This window comes from Schistocerca piceifrons, chromosome 4 (genome assembly GCF_021461385.2).
Source record: "Schistocerca piceifrons isolate TAMUIC-IGC-003096 chromosome 4, iqSchPice1.1, whole genome shotgun sequence".
NCBI classification, from domain to species: domain Eukaryota; kingdom Metazoa; phylum Arthropoda; class Insecta; order Orthoptera; family Acrididae; genus Schistocerca; species Schistocerca piceifrons.
This window is the reverse complement of record NC_060141.1, coordinates 543,272,036-543,289,433: the sequence shown is the minus strand read 5'-3', so window position 1 is coordinate 543,289,433 and position 17,398 is coordinate 543,272,036. Positions and strand designations below refer to the sequence as shown.

Genomic DNA, 17,398 nt, shown 5'->3' with positions numbered 1-17,398 from the left:
AGGTTCGAGTCCTCCCTCGGGCATGGGTGTGTGTGTTGCCTTAGCGTAAGTTAGTTTAAGTTAGATTAGGTACGAGGTGCATTCAAGTTCTAAGGCCTCCGATTTTTTTTCTAGTTAACTACTCACCCGAAATCGATGAAACTGGCGTTACTTCTCGACGTAATCGCCCTGCAGACGTACACATTTTTCACGACGCTGACGCCATGATTCCATGGCAGCGGCGAAGGCTTCTTTAGGAGTCTGATTTGACCACTGGAAAATCGCTGAGGCAATAGCAGAACGGTTGGTGAATGTGCGGCCACGGAGAGTGTCTTTCATTGTTGGAAAAAGCCAAAAGTCACTAGGAGCCAGGTCACGTGAGTAGGGAGCATGAGGAATCACTTCAAAGTTGTTATCACGAAGAAACTGTTGCGTAACGTTAGCTCGATGTGCGGGTGCGTTGTCTTGGTGAAACAGCACACGCGCAGCCCTTCCCGGACGTTTTTGTTGCAGTGCAGGAAGGAATTTGTTCTTCAAAACATTTTCGTAGGATGCACCTGTTACCGTAGTGCCCTCTGAAACGCAATGGGTAAGGATTACGCCCTCGCTGTCCCAGAACATGGACACCATTATTTTTTCAGCACTGGCGGTTACCCGAAATTTTTTTGGTGGCTTTGGATCTGTGTGCTTCCATTGAGCTGACTGGCGCTTTGTTTCTGGATTGAAAAATGGCATCCACGTCTCATCCATTGTCACAAACGACGAAAAGAAAGTCCCATTCATGCTGCCGTTGCGCGTCATCATTGCTTGGCAACATGCCACACGGGCAGCCATGTGGTCGTCCGTCAGCATTCGTGGCACCCACCTGGATGACACTTTTCGCATTTTCAGGTCGTCATGCAGGATTGTGTGCACAGAACCCACAGAAATGCCAACTCTGGAGGCGATCTGTTCAACAGTCATTCGGCGATCCCCCAAAACAATCCTCTCCACTTTCTCGATCATGTCGTCAGACCGGCTTGTGCGAGCCCGAGGTTGTTTCGGTTTGTTGTCACACGATGTTCTGCCTTCATTAAACTGTCGGACCCACGAACGCACTTTCGACACATCCATAACTCCATCACCACATGTCTCCTTCAACTGTCGATGAATTTCAATTGGTTTCATACCACGCAAATTCAGAAAACGAATGATTGCACGCTGTTCAAGTAAGGAAAACGTCGCCATTTTAAGTATTTAAAACAGTTCTCATTCTCGCCGCTGGCGGTAAAATTCCATCTGCCATACGGTGCTGCCATCTCTGGGACGTAATGACAATAAACGCGGCCTCATTTTAAAACAATGCACATGTTTCTATCTCTTTCCAGTCCGGAGAAAAAAAATCAGAGGCCTAAGAACTTGAATGCACCTCGTAGTGCATAAAGTTAGGGACCGATGACCTCAGCAGTTTGGTCCCATAAGACCTTACCACAAATTTCCAAATTTCCTCACATTCCGATGCACTCCAACATCGGGCCACTGTCACTTCTCCATGCTCCTCAAATCTGGATAGTAGAGTCAGACCCCTTTCAAACTCTGGCACTTGCCGATAACGATGTATGAAACGAGTACGTGGCGTTTCCGTGTCCTTCACAGTGACCACTCCACGTCTGACACTGACCTCATAAAAATACTAAACATGAACAACACTAATGCACTCTGGCGACCATTCTACCTCTCATAGAGAATTACAACTATAATCATTTACATACCCGCCGACGGTGTGCACGTGTACGTAGTTACAATGACACCCGACTGTGTGTTCTGGGCGCTTTACGTTTTTGTCAGCCAGTTTATATGTGATGTCTACAAGTATGTCTAGGCGCAAGGCCAGTAAACTACACGGTTGCTGCAAATTTTATTAGTGGAGATGTGAAAGAGGAGCAAAGATAATAAGACTTAAGCTGAACCTTGTTAAACCGTAAAAAATTAACATGGCTCATCAGTATTCATCAGTTCATATTAGCGTGAACTTCCTCCACACGTCTTACTAATAATACGTAAACTCTTTCAGTTCCTCATTTACATATCTAGATGTAATACTGGGTGAATACTTACACTTCAAAGACGGTACTGGAGCTGTGTGCTGCATCGCATCATATTTTACCTAAACGCAGAAAACCTTTTTCTGGAGACATCAAAAGGAAACTGGATCTGTGTCTAAATTTACTCTTATTCAAATTGTCGTGATGCCCAAAACCTGAAAACTCTTAGCTCCTCGATTTAGCCGTGATCTATCCCAGATACAATACAATTATGTACAATTATTTTGTTTAGTCAGAATCTGTAAACGCAATTACTATATTCTTCGTATTTTTTATGATATCTTCAGTTATCACAACCCGCAATACCTACAAGTCTCTTAATATAGCATTCTTCCATGAAAACTTTTCACGAAACAACTGCTCAATGTATTCTAAATTACTTTTAAACCACCCTTTGCCACAAGCACTTACGCCAACTCCCTTTACAATGACAACATTCGACTATGAAGTAACAGCCCCCACAATATCAAAGAAGTGACACATTTTCCCATTTGTAAAACAAATGCTTATTATTTGAAGCAATGGTATTTCTTGATCTTGGATTAAAGCTCACTGTTTTCCGTGTTTGCTTTCAAATAACTATGTGTTGAAAAAGGATTTTCTCTTGACAAAATACAATGTATGAATCAAAAAGAGGAAAATTGTGTTTCTATAGGAAGAATATTTTTCCAAGACATATTTTTTGGCAATTCTCTAATTACTTCTCATTGAGTACGCGTTTACCACAATCTGCAGCCTCAGTATTGTCACCCAAAGCTTTATCTTTCTCCTTCTCTTTTCTTCTTTTTTTCCTCATTTCTTCTTACAAGTTTTGGTTTTCTATTATAGTTATCGTAATATGTGCAAATTAGTAATAAAACCAATCACAATGTACTCTCATGTGTGGCCTGTATCACGCAAAATTGTGCACTCCTAGACTTTAAATGTGTCGTGAACGTGCTACCGTCCTTACCGATACATTGTCCATCTGAGCTATATCTCCACTCCAATCGGAAAGAAACAGCCCTTCACATGAAATAGCTCACTGGTATGCATATCGAACAGACTAACCTTCCTCTCCTTCTTCTTTGTACATAACAGTCATGTTTGTCGCACTCTGTACAAGGGTTCTTCTCCCTTAACGGGCAATATATTTTATTGTTTCCTTTATGTACATGGCAGTAGACGAATTATAACGAGCAGTTATCTGTTTTTCCTCGAAAGGAAATATCTGATCTAGAAGTGCGGAGCTGGTTCAAGACGAGGTGTCATCAGGCTGCAGAACATTTTGAGAAATGTGCATTATTATTGAAACATTTAAGTCACTGTGATAATTGTCAATCGCTACAGATGAGTGGAAAGATATGGAAAGTAACACAGAACCCAATTGTGTAACAGCAAAAACAACAACAGTGCAGCAACGTTTCTTGCTCGTCAAGTATTTCGATTCTCCATTTGGACCCATTTGACAGATGTGAAAATTACCGAACTATCAGTTTAATAAGCCACGTATGTCAAATATTAACATGAATTCTTTACAGATGAATGGTAAAACTGGTAGAAGCCGACCTCGGGGAAGATCAGTTTGGATTCCGTAGAAATGTTGGAACACGCGAGGCAATACTGACCCTATGACTTATCTTAGAAAATAGATTAAGGAAAGGCAAACCTACATTTCTAGCATTTGTAGACATAGAGAAAGCTTTTGACAATGTTAACTGGAATACTCTCTTTCAAATTCTGGAGCTGGCAGGGGTCAAATACAGGAAGCGAAAGACTATTTACAATTTGTACTGAAACCTGATGGCAGTTATAAGAGTCGAGGGACATGAAAGGGAAGCAGTGGTTGGGAAGGTAGTGAGACAGGGTTGTAGCCTGTACCCGATGTTATTCAATCTGTATATTGAGCAAGCAGTAAAGGAAACAAAAGAAAAATTCGGAGTAGGAATTAAAATCCAATGAGAAGAAATAAAAACTTTCAGGTTCGCCGATGACATTGTAATTCTGTCAGAGACAGCAAAGGACTTGGAAGAACAGCTGAACGGAATGGACAGTATCTTGAAAGGAGGATATAAGATGAACATCAACAAAAGCAAAACGAGGATAATGGAATGTAGTCGAATTAAATCGGGTGATGCTGAGGGTATCAGATTATGAAATGAGACGCTTAAAGTAGTTTGCTATTTGGGGAGCAAAATAACTGATGATGGTCGACCTAGAGAGGATACAAAATGTAGACTGGCAATGGCAAGGAAAGCGTTCCTGAAGAAGAGAAATTTGTTAACATCGAGTCTAGATTTAAGCGTCAGGAAGTCTTTTCTGAAAGTATTTGTATGGAGTGTGGAAGTGTAACGTGGACGATAAATAGTTTGGACAAGAAGAGAATAGAAGCATTCGAAATGTGGTGCTACAGAAGAATGCTGAAGATTAGCTGGGTAGATCACGTAACTAATGAGGAGGTATTGAATAGAATTGGGGAGAAGAGAAAATTGTGGCACAACTTGACTAGAAGAAGGGATCGGTTGGTAGGACATGTTCTGAGACATCAAGGGAACACCAGTTTAGTATTGGAGGGCAGCGTGGAGGGTAAACATCGTAGAGGGTGACCAAGAAATGAATACACTAAGCAGTTTCAGAAGGATGTAGGTTGCAGTATGTACCGGGAGATGAAGAACCTTGCACAGGATAGAGTAGCATGGAGAGCTGCATCAAATCAGTCTCTGGACTGAAGACCACAACAACAACAACAACCGTGATCCAAAGACTCACTGCCGATTAGAAGAATGATTCAGAAAAATACAATTTTCTCCATCTCGATGAAGATTGGGTGTTGTGTCAGTAACTGAAAATACTTTGAACATGAAGAAATTATTTATTTAAAATGGGTAATATTCCCCGAGAGCTCGACTGGTGTATAAGTAAATTATTTCATTTTGATGCGCCCGCGGAAGTCTCGCTTAGCTGGTCAAATGTACTCACACGTCACATAGTGTGTGTAAATGTGTTGTATTTGCAGCGTGGATGTCATTATGAAGATACGATTGAGCGGCGTCGTGATGCCTGTGATGGGTACGGTTGGTTTGTACAGGTTTCTGTATAAGTGTCGCAGTAGGTAATGTATGGTTGAATGTTCGACAGACTTGTTTGGCCATGTTAGTATTGCAATGGTGTCCACCTGAAAAAATAATTATGTATTTCGAAAGCGATCGCCCTTTAAGAGGAAAGAGTAAATGGAATAAATGGTGTAAAGAAAGAAGTTTATCCGCTTTCCAGAAAAAGTCTGTTCGACCTAGGAGAGAGTTTTTCTGCATTATAAAGAAACTGCCTTCTTCGCAAAAATCCCCTCTATTTAGTCTTTTCTCTTACAGGACTGCAAGCTTCGAAGTGTATTGGGTGTCCCTCCTAAGAGTTGTCAGACGAATTTTCTCTGGTCTTTCTACAGTTGTTTGCAATTTCGTATTTGAAATGTGTATCTGGAGTCCCAGACAAATACTGCTCATTACGTCTTTCACGCTACGCCAACTGTCGACGGAAAGCGTCGATATGTTTCCCGTTACGAACAAAATAATTTTTAAAGACAAATGTTCGTACCCGTTCGGTAGAACAGTCCCAAATTAGTCCAGCGCGATATTCGTTTTATCGATATGTATTAACAACGTGCCTCCTCACAATTAGAGGATAGGGATGTACATTGCCTCGTACTTTACTACTCCAAACCTGTTTTACGTGCTACTTAATGACCGTGCAGCTACCGGATGAAACACTATTTCTTCAAAGTCAGCTCTTTCTAGCTTCTTTTCGGCAATGCTGTGGATACAAATGTGTATTTAACCGGAAATGTACTAAACATCTGGGGCAACGGGCTTGCTTCTGATGTCTCGCTTTGGTTCAGCTGTTCTGCCCCTTAGCTGAATCTCTTAGCTTAGCTGTAAACAAATTCCATTAGGCAATTTTTTTCGAAAGTGTACGGCACTGGGTTGTACTGACTCTTCAGGAAGAACGCGCCAAGTACTGACTCCTGTCTATATAAATCCAGAATACACTGCAACTCGTCGTGCGATACTCTGAGCTCGGAGGCAGCAGTAAGTCTTACGTAGGAAACAATGATTAGCGCATTAAGCGCTGCTCGTCTTCTCCAGCACTCTTTCTGCTCTACCGCCTGGCAGGGTTGCCTACACTCTCATTCCCTCTTCTTCCTTGGCGGCTTGACTTTGGTACGAAAATTTTTTTCCTCGCCAACATTTGAAACGACCGACTTATGGCCGAAGTAAATTAGTCATGTAGCCTCCTTCGAAAGTGCGAATTCAGCAACCGGCGTTACTAATCATAGCGATACAACCTATACTTCCGGGGTCACTATGCCGCAACCCTTTCCTCTTACATTCGCGAGACGTATGTGGGTAGAATGCCTGTCGGTAATCCTCCGTATGATTTCAGATTTCCCTTTCTTCCCACCTCGTTCATTTCTTCAGACGTGTGTTACCTGATTCTTATTAGGTCGTACACTCTCGGAATGTTAACAGCAAATTTCTCCGTGGCGCAGAACACACCATTTGTTACGTGCAACACTGTAGTTTTATATGCATCTCTGTAACGTTCCTACGCTTGCAAAACGAACCCATAAAGAAACGCGCTACTCTTCTTTATATCTTCTCTAAAATATTTACTACACACACTTTATAACATCATAGATCCAAGCTACATATCTCAATAACCTCTTACACCAAGTGATAGACCCCGTACTGATGTTGAGTTTTGGTAAATACACGGAGATGTTCAGTCTGGCTCGACGATTGTTGACACGAAAGGTACTCGGCAGTAACAGTTCCATAATTTGCAATTCGATTCTCGTTAACTACAGTGTAGATGAAACTCCACTCTCAACACGTATTCATACATTTACTAGTGACACTGTTACTAGTGAGACGGCGTACGAGATCTTAGAGCTAATAATACTATGAACAATGTTCCATCAGTAAGTAAACTAGGGACTATACGTTTATAGTAGGCTATACTGCATTCTAATTAATATTTTCGACGTTGATTATCTTCCAAGATCAAACCATGTACTTAAAGGGAAATTGAAAATATTTCGGCTTCATGATTTTACAAATGAATGCTTTGTTTAAGAGTATATCAGGCACACGTGTTTGACATCTTGAACCTAGAAATTATCGATAATGAGATCCAGATTATCTACGAGACATTAAGGATGTAATTTAAGGCGTATATGGGGAAGCAATAATTAATTTCAATGTTGTACTAAAGTTATCTGAATAAAAACGATAACATGATCTATACACACGAGTATTTTACATAACATGAGTGGTAGTGAAATCATTTATGTTATTATTACATTATCACTAGACCTAGGGTTAGCTTGTGAGGGCCGTTACTCACAAGAGCCACTTCCATGAAATACATGTACAGGAAAAAAAAATGTAGACAAAATTTTAAAATGTTTAGAGGAGATAAAACGAAACACTTTTTTATGTGACAAAGATGTTACAGGGGCGCTTGAAGTGTTTGCCGCTGGACTTTTCTTAGGCTAACGTTCACAGTTGTTTTGACTGCTACGACTTCAACACGTTGACACTGCAATCAGATTTTCAACACAAATCTTAGCATGACGAAGCCCCACCATGATTTACCGTTAATGTCAGAGAAGATTTAGACAATTGGACTGGGAGTGGTGGGCCAATACCGAAACCACGATCGACCTCACTCCTATGGATTTATTTTTGCAGGGGGGATAAAGCGTTTAGTTTAAGAGAGACATCGACACACTCCAGAAGAGCTGGTTGCCCGTTTGGCTGAAGTTGCAGCCATTATTCATCAAACACACGGTCGCGTTGAGTGTGTTGGACAATCATTAACACGGAGGTGCCAGTTGTGCATCAATGTAAACGTACGAAATTTTCAGCAACATGTCAACGCACAGCAGTCTGAACTCCGTCTCTGAATAACACTAGCGTCAAAACCTTTATGGACCCTTAGTGCGGAAACGGAACACCAGTGACGTTCTTGTTGCATGAAAGAGTTTCTTTTTATCTCGTCTAAACACACTCAAATTTTGTATCCTTAATTTTTCTACGATATGCTAACTTTTGTACCAGATTATGGATCACGGAGATCAAACCTGGCGTTCTGAGAAGGGACAGAAAGTAAGTTTACATTCAGACATAATAATATGAACGAAATTTTGCTTTAAGGCATTGGTCATCCATAAATTCAAATTAACAGCGTTATACTGTAGAATTTTCCTTTCACAAGTAATACCTGAATTTATGGTAAATGATAGCCTCCGTGTAGAGAAAGCTACTCCTCTCTTTGGTTCATGGTATGCTATTTCTTTCGAAAAGAAAAAGAAAAAGACTGGCGGAGTAGCGGTTGAACAATTGTACGATCTTTTGGGTTCACATTTCCACCCACCATTCGAACGACCACAACGGCGCAAACGCAAGAAATATGACGACAGTCATTACAGTAATATTAAATTTCTGCAGTTGCTGGGACGATTACATGTATGATGACCACACCGGTTCTGTCCTTGAGTACTGGCGAGACTAAGCAAGGAAGTTACATTTGAACGTTCCGTCGACGTCGAGGTCCAGTGGATTCGACAGGACCGGAATGGGAGAGGAACAATCGTAACATTTGCATGTAACGATTTTGGGGATAAAAGGGAAATCGTACGTCTGGGTTGTTTTGAATTTCGCTTCTCCGCACTACTTCTAGTGTTCTGTCTGAGCTAGTTTTCGTTAATGATGACATTTCGCACTGGAGGTTAAATTTGGGAGAAACTGCGGTTACCAGTTTCTGCAATCAAAATAACAAATAGAGTAATTTGAGAGTAGACTGTAACTAATGGAATTTGTAGGGTATCAGTTTATTATCTGCTACTCATTAATCAGCGCCGGAATCTTTTCAAATTTTTACTGTATCGAAATACAATTGCATTTCCTGTTTTGGTATGCGCTGATGTACGCGGAAACGACAGTGCTTAAAGTTTAGTGTAGCTGTTGAAGAAGCCAGGCGCCAAGAAATTGAATGTGTGTGGTGTTTCGTGGGCTGGGGACCTTCGGAGTAGTGGTTGTATAACTTTTCACTTTGTACCTTATCATCTGCTCGCATTCCCGTTGCTAGTCTTCTATCACTCTTCTATATAATACACGTCTGTATTCCGTACATGGGATTTAAATCTAATTAAGTCAATTGCGGCAGCATCTTCTTTGGCCAGATAGCTACCAACACCTTCATTACTGGTATCCTCGTTTTGTTTTTAATTAAAATATTTCCCTTCTTCTAGCGTCATTTTAATCCTTCAGTAATCTTGTGTGCAGCAGAATTTTCTGACTCTGACGTTAAATTTCGGCAGAATTTTTAGAGCAGATAGTGAACTTTTGGTGCAGAATATCTAAATGAAAATGTTGCTGTCATCCGTGAGTAGAAATTTAGTCCTTCTAGTACGGCTATAAGTTCCGGAATCATGGTACTTGCTTGTTTTCGTAATCTGATTAAACAAGTCTTACGCAAACTTGGAATGTGGAACGCAACTCCAACAGCCAGTGGTTTTTGAATCAATGTAGTTACGGATTGCTTCGGGGTGCTGCCTTAAAAATCAGGCCAAAATTCTATTACTGAAGTGTACACGCTGACCAAAATGTTGCCTTTATCTGGCGAACTTAATCCACACAGACGAAATACGTCCTAAGCGAGATGAAACTTAAATTTTTGGAGCTTCATTCAAAGGCAAAGCCAGCAATTTTGCAGTTGTGTTACTATTTCGATGATATTATCGTTTATATTTCTTTTTTAATGCTCAGAGACCTGTTTTGTAACGGAGTATTCCATTACATCTGCCTGGAGAACAACAAAACTCTGACTGAAACGGATATTATAGACCCAAACCTTCAGATTTCAGACACATAGATCGGTACCAAAAGTTGTATGGCGAGAGAATATCAGCCAAAACACGGATTTAGTTCGTGCTGACTGCTGCCGTCCAATAGAACATGCACAAGCGGCAATTAAAAGATACACCAGAACACGGAGCACAGGAAAAGCGTGTCTGTGAGTGATTATTTTGCAGATCTCGCGTGGGTGAGTTGATAGAGCGTGAGGTCGTCGTACCAAAGGTCCCACATTCAAACCCCACTGATGACAATTTTGTTTTACTGTTTAGCGTGATCAGTTATGTCCAGTAAGAATGCTACACATTTTCTCTCTTCTTCATTTATTTCCGTTGTTGTACGTATACAACAGTCGCTATGCAACAATTCAACGAGAATATCAATAACGTTCCATGGATTCATGTCGCTCAACAGCAGTACCTGTAGCGCGAAGACTGGATAGCAACTGCAGACCCGTTTGTCTGTGTGTTCACAAACGCGAGACTCTAAACAACACGCACATTTGACGTACGGCGGCGCTGTCATCTGCAGCCAATTATTATTATTATTATTATTATTAATACGTCCGCACATGTGCTGCGATTATTTCTTTGTTCTACTGTTCCGATTGCTTATGTTTATTCTGTGATACTGCAGATGCACTGGCTTCTTCATCACGAGTGGTGCCTATTCTGTCGCACATGTCCGACAGAACACCACACCTGTCTATACAAATGTACTCAATAGGTTTGCTACTTTCAACGAAGCGAAAGCGAACTTTCAAAAGAACATTGCTACAGACTCCAAAAAGTCCTTTTACATGCCAGGAAAATGTTCTCCCCATTAACAGTTTCACGTGTAAACTGTTACACAAAATTATCATCAGGGGGGGTTTGAAAGTGGGACGTAGGCACCACGACCTTTCGCTCTACCAAGTCACCCATGAGAAGATAGTGCTGGTGTTAATTCTAATTCTCGTTTACGCTTGTTCTACTGGACGACAGCACATAGCACGAACTAAATCGGCGTTCTGCTTGATACTCAATCGACATACAAGGTTTAGTACCGATCTGAGTGTCTGACATCTGGAGGTTTGGGTATGAGAGAAATTCTTTTTTTCTTTTTTCCTGTACAAACCATGCGTTGTCGCTCCGACAGAATGGAAGACAAGGCTGGGTTAAATAAAAGCAGAATAAAATAAGTTTGGATACAAGCGTGTTAATTTTAATGATAATTTTCCTTTAAGTCTTTGGTCCATCATAAATTCAAAATACGAGTGTGCGCATAATCGTCTTAGGACGCCTGGTACAAATTTCTTTTAATAATTAATGACTGAATTTATGATAAATGATAACCTCTGTGTAAAGGAAGCAGATACTAATTAATATTTCTTTTTAACGGCAATTTTTATTTTATTAATTTACCTCTGTACTTAAAATAAACTGTGAAATATTTGTGTCACGGATATGGTATACGCTGGAGATTTCAATACATGCATAGGCGAGAAACTCGAACTTGTAAATGCAAATACAGCATCTTAAAAGTCGTGATCTGCATTTTTCGTCGTTCTTGACAATGCACCTTCGCCATTCACTTGCCCATGCCAATTGCTGAATACACAGCCGGGAGAAGAAGTGGTTACGGCACATTCTATGAAATTATTGAGGCAACGTCAGTAATTTATGAAGATAAAGCATTTTCTCACAAACGGAATTAAAAGCATAATACCTTCAAATCCACAGCGCAGGAGAAGGACTGTGCTAATATTCAGTGAATGAGCGAAAACGTAAACAGTTCGGTTAAGCACAGTATCTCATTAACATTCCGGAAGGTTATGGCCTCTAAAAACTGCGGTGAGCTAACGGGTTACGCCAGTAAAAAAAAAAAAAAAAAACTGCATCCCACGCGTGGCTGGCTCTGCCCGGCGGGAGAAAATTGGTATTCAGCTCACGCCCGACCCACAGCGCACACGAGATAATTCAGTGCGCCGTACTGAGTTAGCGCTTTATGCTAATACGCAATCGCCAGCGGTCATCGGGAGGTGGGCCCCGTCCTAAGCAGAGCCACGAGTTTCTGCGCGTGTGGTGGGCTTTGCCCTCTGCAGAACCTGCGCCGACTCGACAATATTCTGCGCCGTGCGGTGGACTGGAGTGCCTTCCAGTCGGCCGGCTGGCGTGCGGCGCCGCCGAGTCGGCCCATATAGGTGTCTGCGCGCCATCACGCGCACGTACAGTTAGGCTAGTCTCTAATGAGCCTCTGTCACCGGAGGTACCGAAACACAGGGGCCCACTGGATTCTCGCGCCAGCCTACTACTACTTCCACACGAGTCTTTTCTTTCGTTTGAGAATGCCGGTTGCCAGCACAGGGAAAAATACAGACCATTGCATTTAAGTTCCCGCAAATACTGGTACGAGTTCGAGTTTCTTACCTGTGCAAGCATTGAAGTCTCCAGCAAACACTGATTAGAACAAAAAAGGCATCCTGGGATTAATATTTCGTATTTTCTTTGGAACAAAGAGGTAAATTAATAACATTTAAAAAAGACAATGTATCATTATTAGCTGATCAAAAGGAGTGTTATGACGTATATGTCCACGTCCTAGAAATTTAGCATTTTTACAAATGGTATACTAATTAAAAACATTAAGCTAGGGAATAACTGAATATTTTAGCAAATTACGATTAAGTGAGTAACTGTAAAGTTATTCAATTAACATACCTCACAACAATTTTTTTCACTACAGAAATTTCAAGCAATGGAAAAGAATGACAATTCAGTGCATTACTTCCTGGGCGAACCTTAAACTATATTTCTACTACTGTTCTAACTGACCCACGGAATGAAAAAGTGATCTTGACCCATGGAACGAAAAAGAGAGAATGAAAGCGGATACCTTGGACACTGAAGGCGTTAACTTTTACAGTATTAACTGTTTTGACCAGTTTTAACAACGATAGTCACGTGTCGCTGTGGCATTTCGCAATTATAGAAATGTGTAAAAATGAAACAGTAGCCCAGTTTTCACAAATTATTTATTAATACAGCTAATTAATATTCGATTTCTGCAGTTCACTATAAACTTTGAAACTTAAGGACAAGGTTCGCATATAGCCGTTTGTCTGTTTCACTAAAACATTAAGGATGATGATAGAATGAGTCTTTGTTCCTATCTTAATAACATAATCAAAGTTCCAAATGAAGTTCGCAGGAGTTACGTCGCGAGACGCTATATTTCATCAGGTTGCAGAAGTAGATGAATACTCTGAAAAACTAGTACCATCTTTTTCATGCTGCACGGTGTGTGTTGTTATAGACTCCAGTTTTCTCTGCAACTCTAGCTTTAATTTACCAAAATACGGTCAAAAAGTATTTTTTAGCCCTGAGCTCGCTATTATTTCACCACATAACTTATATTTATTGAAGTAGTGAGAACACAAGTTGAATTCACTGCATAGAAATTTGCGCCTTACGTAAATACAAAATAATCTTGCATTTTTTTTTCTTTTTTCTCTTAAGCAGAAATGCGTACTGCGAATGGAATTTACCAGCTGCCACCACGTCGAACTGTTAACCCTTCTTAACTAGAATAATCCATAGAGATTTATATGCTATTGCAATTCGATACTTATTCGCACAAAGATATGTTATCAGATTTTATATATGAAGGTTTCATAACTGCATCAACAGTTTTCTTGTAATCGCATTATTGTAGATGCAGAGTCACTAGTTTTGCAGATTTGGGTTGCGCAATCTCTCTCTGCAGTTGCAATACGCTTATCGAGACTTCGCACTTCTTTGTGTGTGAAGTAGAAGGCACACATAATAATAAAAATTACAAAATATAGGCACTACCTGCTTTGAAATCTCGGTCGAGGAATTTTATTTCATGGATTCCACTTTGCAAGAGTGAATGACAAACACACACACAGAGAGAGAAGTAGGTTATATTTTATGTTTATTCTACATATGAAGGATGTCATATGAAGATAGGTATCAAAGGTGTCTTGATGTTAGTGAAGTATACTAAAATGTACAGCCAATCTCTCGCAGAGAAAAAAATCTCAATCGTAAACAAAGTTTATATGAACCACGAAGAGTCTCCCTCCATTAGTTTGACTCCTGAGTCCCTGAAGACAGAACAATGTAAACCCATGCAAGAATGCAGATATTGTTCCTTACTTCGTCAAAATGTTCCAACTTCTGTTTTAACAACTATCATTATTTTATAGGCGTCTAGTCGGTAAGTTTTCAATATTTTCACTTCTAACCGAAAAGGAATAATTTCGACAACATGACGCTTTGTGTCAGTAGTAAGGCCGGAGGGACAATATTTTTATTTGTACCGAAGAAGGAGTCTTATAAGATGCCTTACACTATCAAGAGGTCAAGACGTTATATAACAGAAGTTTCATCGACGCTGAAGTCTAGTCAGACAATTCAGCAAAGCCGCGTAGAAACGCCTTGATACCTATGGTCACAAAAGGGTTTAACAGAACCAGTACAGACTGAAAAGACCCCATAAAGTACATAGTAGTTCAACAACGGATCTGTATTGTGGCGGAACCAGTATGAACACATTTCTGGCCGTCCTCATTTCCCGTGGTTAGGTTACGTCATCACGCAGATCCAAACCGATATTTCTTTCAGATGGCTACAATTTGTGCTCTTCAAAACGTCATATTCAGTTAAGTGAGCTGCTGATTGAAAAGCAAATTATAAAAAAATTAAAATTCGTTTACTAACAGTTTCGATAGAGGTGATCACTATCAGGTGTCGTGAAGTGTTAGTCCATCGTAGCAGATAACACTACGACATAAACAATAAAATTTGTTTTGGGGGATTGTTTTATAATCATAAGTAGTGATAAAATATCGTGCCGGCCGGTGTGGCAGTGCGGTTCTTGGCGCTTCAGTCTGGAACCGCGTGACCGCTGCGGTCGCAGGTTCGAATGCTGCCTCGGGCATGGATGTGCGTGATGTCCTTAGGTTGGTTAGGTTTAAGTAGTTCTAAGTTCTAGGGGACTGATGACCACAGATGTTAAGTCCCATAGTGCTCAGAGCCATTTGAACCATTTTTGATAAAATATCGTAAGGTATCAAGGCTATGATGTTCATGTGGCATTGGTCAAAAATTGTGAACAATGGGCTCATAACGAACTATACACATAAACGAAAGTTCATACAGCATCAAAGCAGTTTTTTCTTCTGTCTCTGTCCACAAGCGCACATGAATTTCATCTCAAATGACCATGTTATTGAAGCCTTAAAAATGTATGCTAATAACATGAGTCTGGATTATATGGCTTAGAATATCGAACTGGTGTTAGGGATGTACTGGTTTTATCGCATAGTCCATTAATATCGAGCGTTCTGCAGGCATAGCGTTGACCATTCCGACTAGGCTTGGAGGTTGAGGACTTTGGCGCAAGTCCAGTGTCCTAAGAAGAACTGGCAATCAATCGCGTAAGTATAATTTAGTTTATACAGCTGCAGCCCTTGTATTTTGCGATAGATGAGGAGTGGAAACAACCGAAGAGCTCGTTAAAAAAACGTGTCTCACCTTCTATTGAGAAGGCGTCGTCTTCGTCGATCTCTCGCCAGTGGTCGTCGGCTCGGACGCAGAGCACCGCCGCCGCGGTTACGACAAGCAGCGAGACGATGAACCGGGCGGCAGCAGGGCACGAGGGGGCGGAGGCGAGCGCCATGGCGCCGCGCGTGCAGAACAGAGCGGCCCTGGGTGCTACGTGCTACTAGCAGCGACCACGGCGCGAGACCGCTACCTCTCCCTGGGGCATCACGCCGCCGAGTGTGGCGTAGGCCCCTACGCCCCGCCGCGTCTTTAAAAGAAGAATTCGCAACAGGCGAGCCGGTGACTCGGAACAGGCCGGCCCGCGGCCAATCAGAGGCGAGCAGCGCGCCGCGGAACCTGACCGCCGGCAACGGCCAGCGCACCGACCACGGAGGCTCCTCGCCACCTCAACCCTGCCGAGGCCGGCGCGCCAAAACAACAACAGGGAGGAGGAGGAGAAGGAGCACAGGCAGATGCCGAGGAGAAGCGAACAGCGAGGGGGACTGCGAGAAGAAAAAAGTCCTTCACTTTCTGCGGAGGGGCACCAATAGCGGCGTACTAGATCTGTGGACGCAGCAGGTGGCCACGACGCCCTCTGGTGACGGGATACTCTAGCGGGCCGGCTCTTCCTGGTATGGAGGGAGACTACCCGGCTCGGCAGCTGCGTTCCTGACCCCGTTAGCGGTACGGGGGTGGACGGGCCCTCACCGCATCAGGGACGTTTAGCGGGAACTCCTGATGGGGCCCGGTCATCGGCCTCCTTTCAACGCCTCTGCTGTCCAGCACTCGAGTTGCATCATTCTTGAGAAGACGTGTTACCCAGAAGGAATGACACAGTCACCTCTTCACTAATTTCCCCTTTTTTCTTTCGACTTCTAGTAGTTATCCATAAAGCTTTTGGTAACACACTCCAGGTTTTAATATTTCTTCGTTATGAAAGTTTAATAAGCCACTGCTGCAAAATACTGACAGGAATTCTTCACAGTCCAATGGAAAAACTGGTAGAAGCCGACCTCGGGGAAGATCAGTGTGGATTCCGTAGAAATGTTGGAATACGTGAGGCAATACTGACCCTACGACTTATCTTAGAAAATAGATTAAGGAAAGTCAAACCTACGTTTCTAGCATTTGTTGACATAGAGAAAGCTTTTGACAATGTTGACTGGAATACTCTCTTTCAAATTCTGAAGGTAGCATGGGTAAAATACATGGAGCGAAAGGCTATCTGCAATTTGTACACAAACCAGATGGTAGTTACAGAGTCGAGGGACACAAAAGAGAAGCAGTGGTTAGGAAGGGAGTAAGACAGGGTTGTAGCCTCTCCTCGATGTTATTCAATCTGTATATTGAGCAAGCAGTAAGGGAAACAAAAGAAAAATTCGGAGTAGGAATTAAAATCCAATGAGAAGTGATAAAAACTTTGAGGCTCGCCAATGACATTGTAATTCTGTCAGAGACAGCGGAGGACCTGGAAGAGCAGCTGAACGGAATGGACAGTGTCTTGAAAGGAGGATATCAGATGAACATCAACACAAGCAAATCGAGGCTAATGGAATGTAGTCGAATTAAATCGGGTGATGCTGAGGGCATTAGATTAGGAAATGAGACGCTTAAAGTAGTAAATGAGTATTGCTATTTGCGGAGCAAAATAACTGATGAAGGTGTAAGTAGAGAGGATATAAAATGTAGACTGGCAATGGCAAGGAAAGCATTTCTGAAGAAGAGAAATTTGTTAACATCGAGTATAGATTTAAGTGTCAGGAAGTCGTTTCTGAAAGTATTTGTATGGAGGTGAAACATGGACAATAAATAGTTTAGACAAGAAGAGAAATGTGGTGCTACAGAAGAATGCTGAAGATTAGATGGGTAGATCACATAACTAATGAGGAGTATT

The 17,398-nt window shown here is 41.7% G+C and overlaps 1 protein-coding gene across 1 annotated transcript in view; it reads right to left on the bottom strand.

Annotated features, from left to right (window-relative positions):
- LOC124796419 (proclotting enzyme-like) overlaps positions 1–15,756 on the bottom strand; it is a 173,002-nt gene extending 157,246 nt beyond the window's left edge. Inside the window, exon 1 of the mRNA XM_047260600.1 lies at positions 15,496–15,756. Coding sequence (XP_047116556.1) covers positions 15,496–15,640 — 145 coding nt within the window. The 5' untranslated portion in view covers positions 15,641–15,756. The remainder of the gene's footprint in view (positions 1–15,495) is intronic.
- Between the last annotated feature and the right edge of the window lie 1,642 nt (positions 15,757–17,398).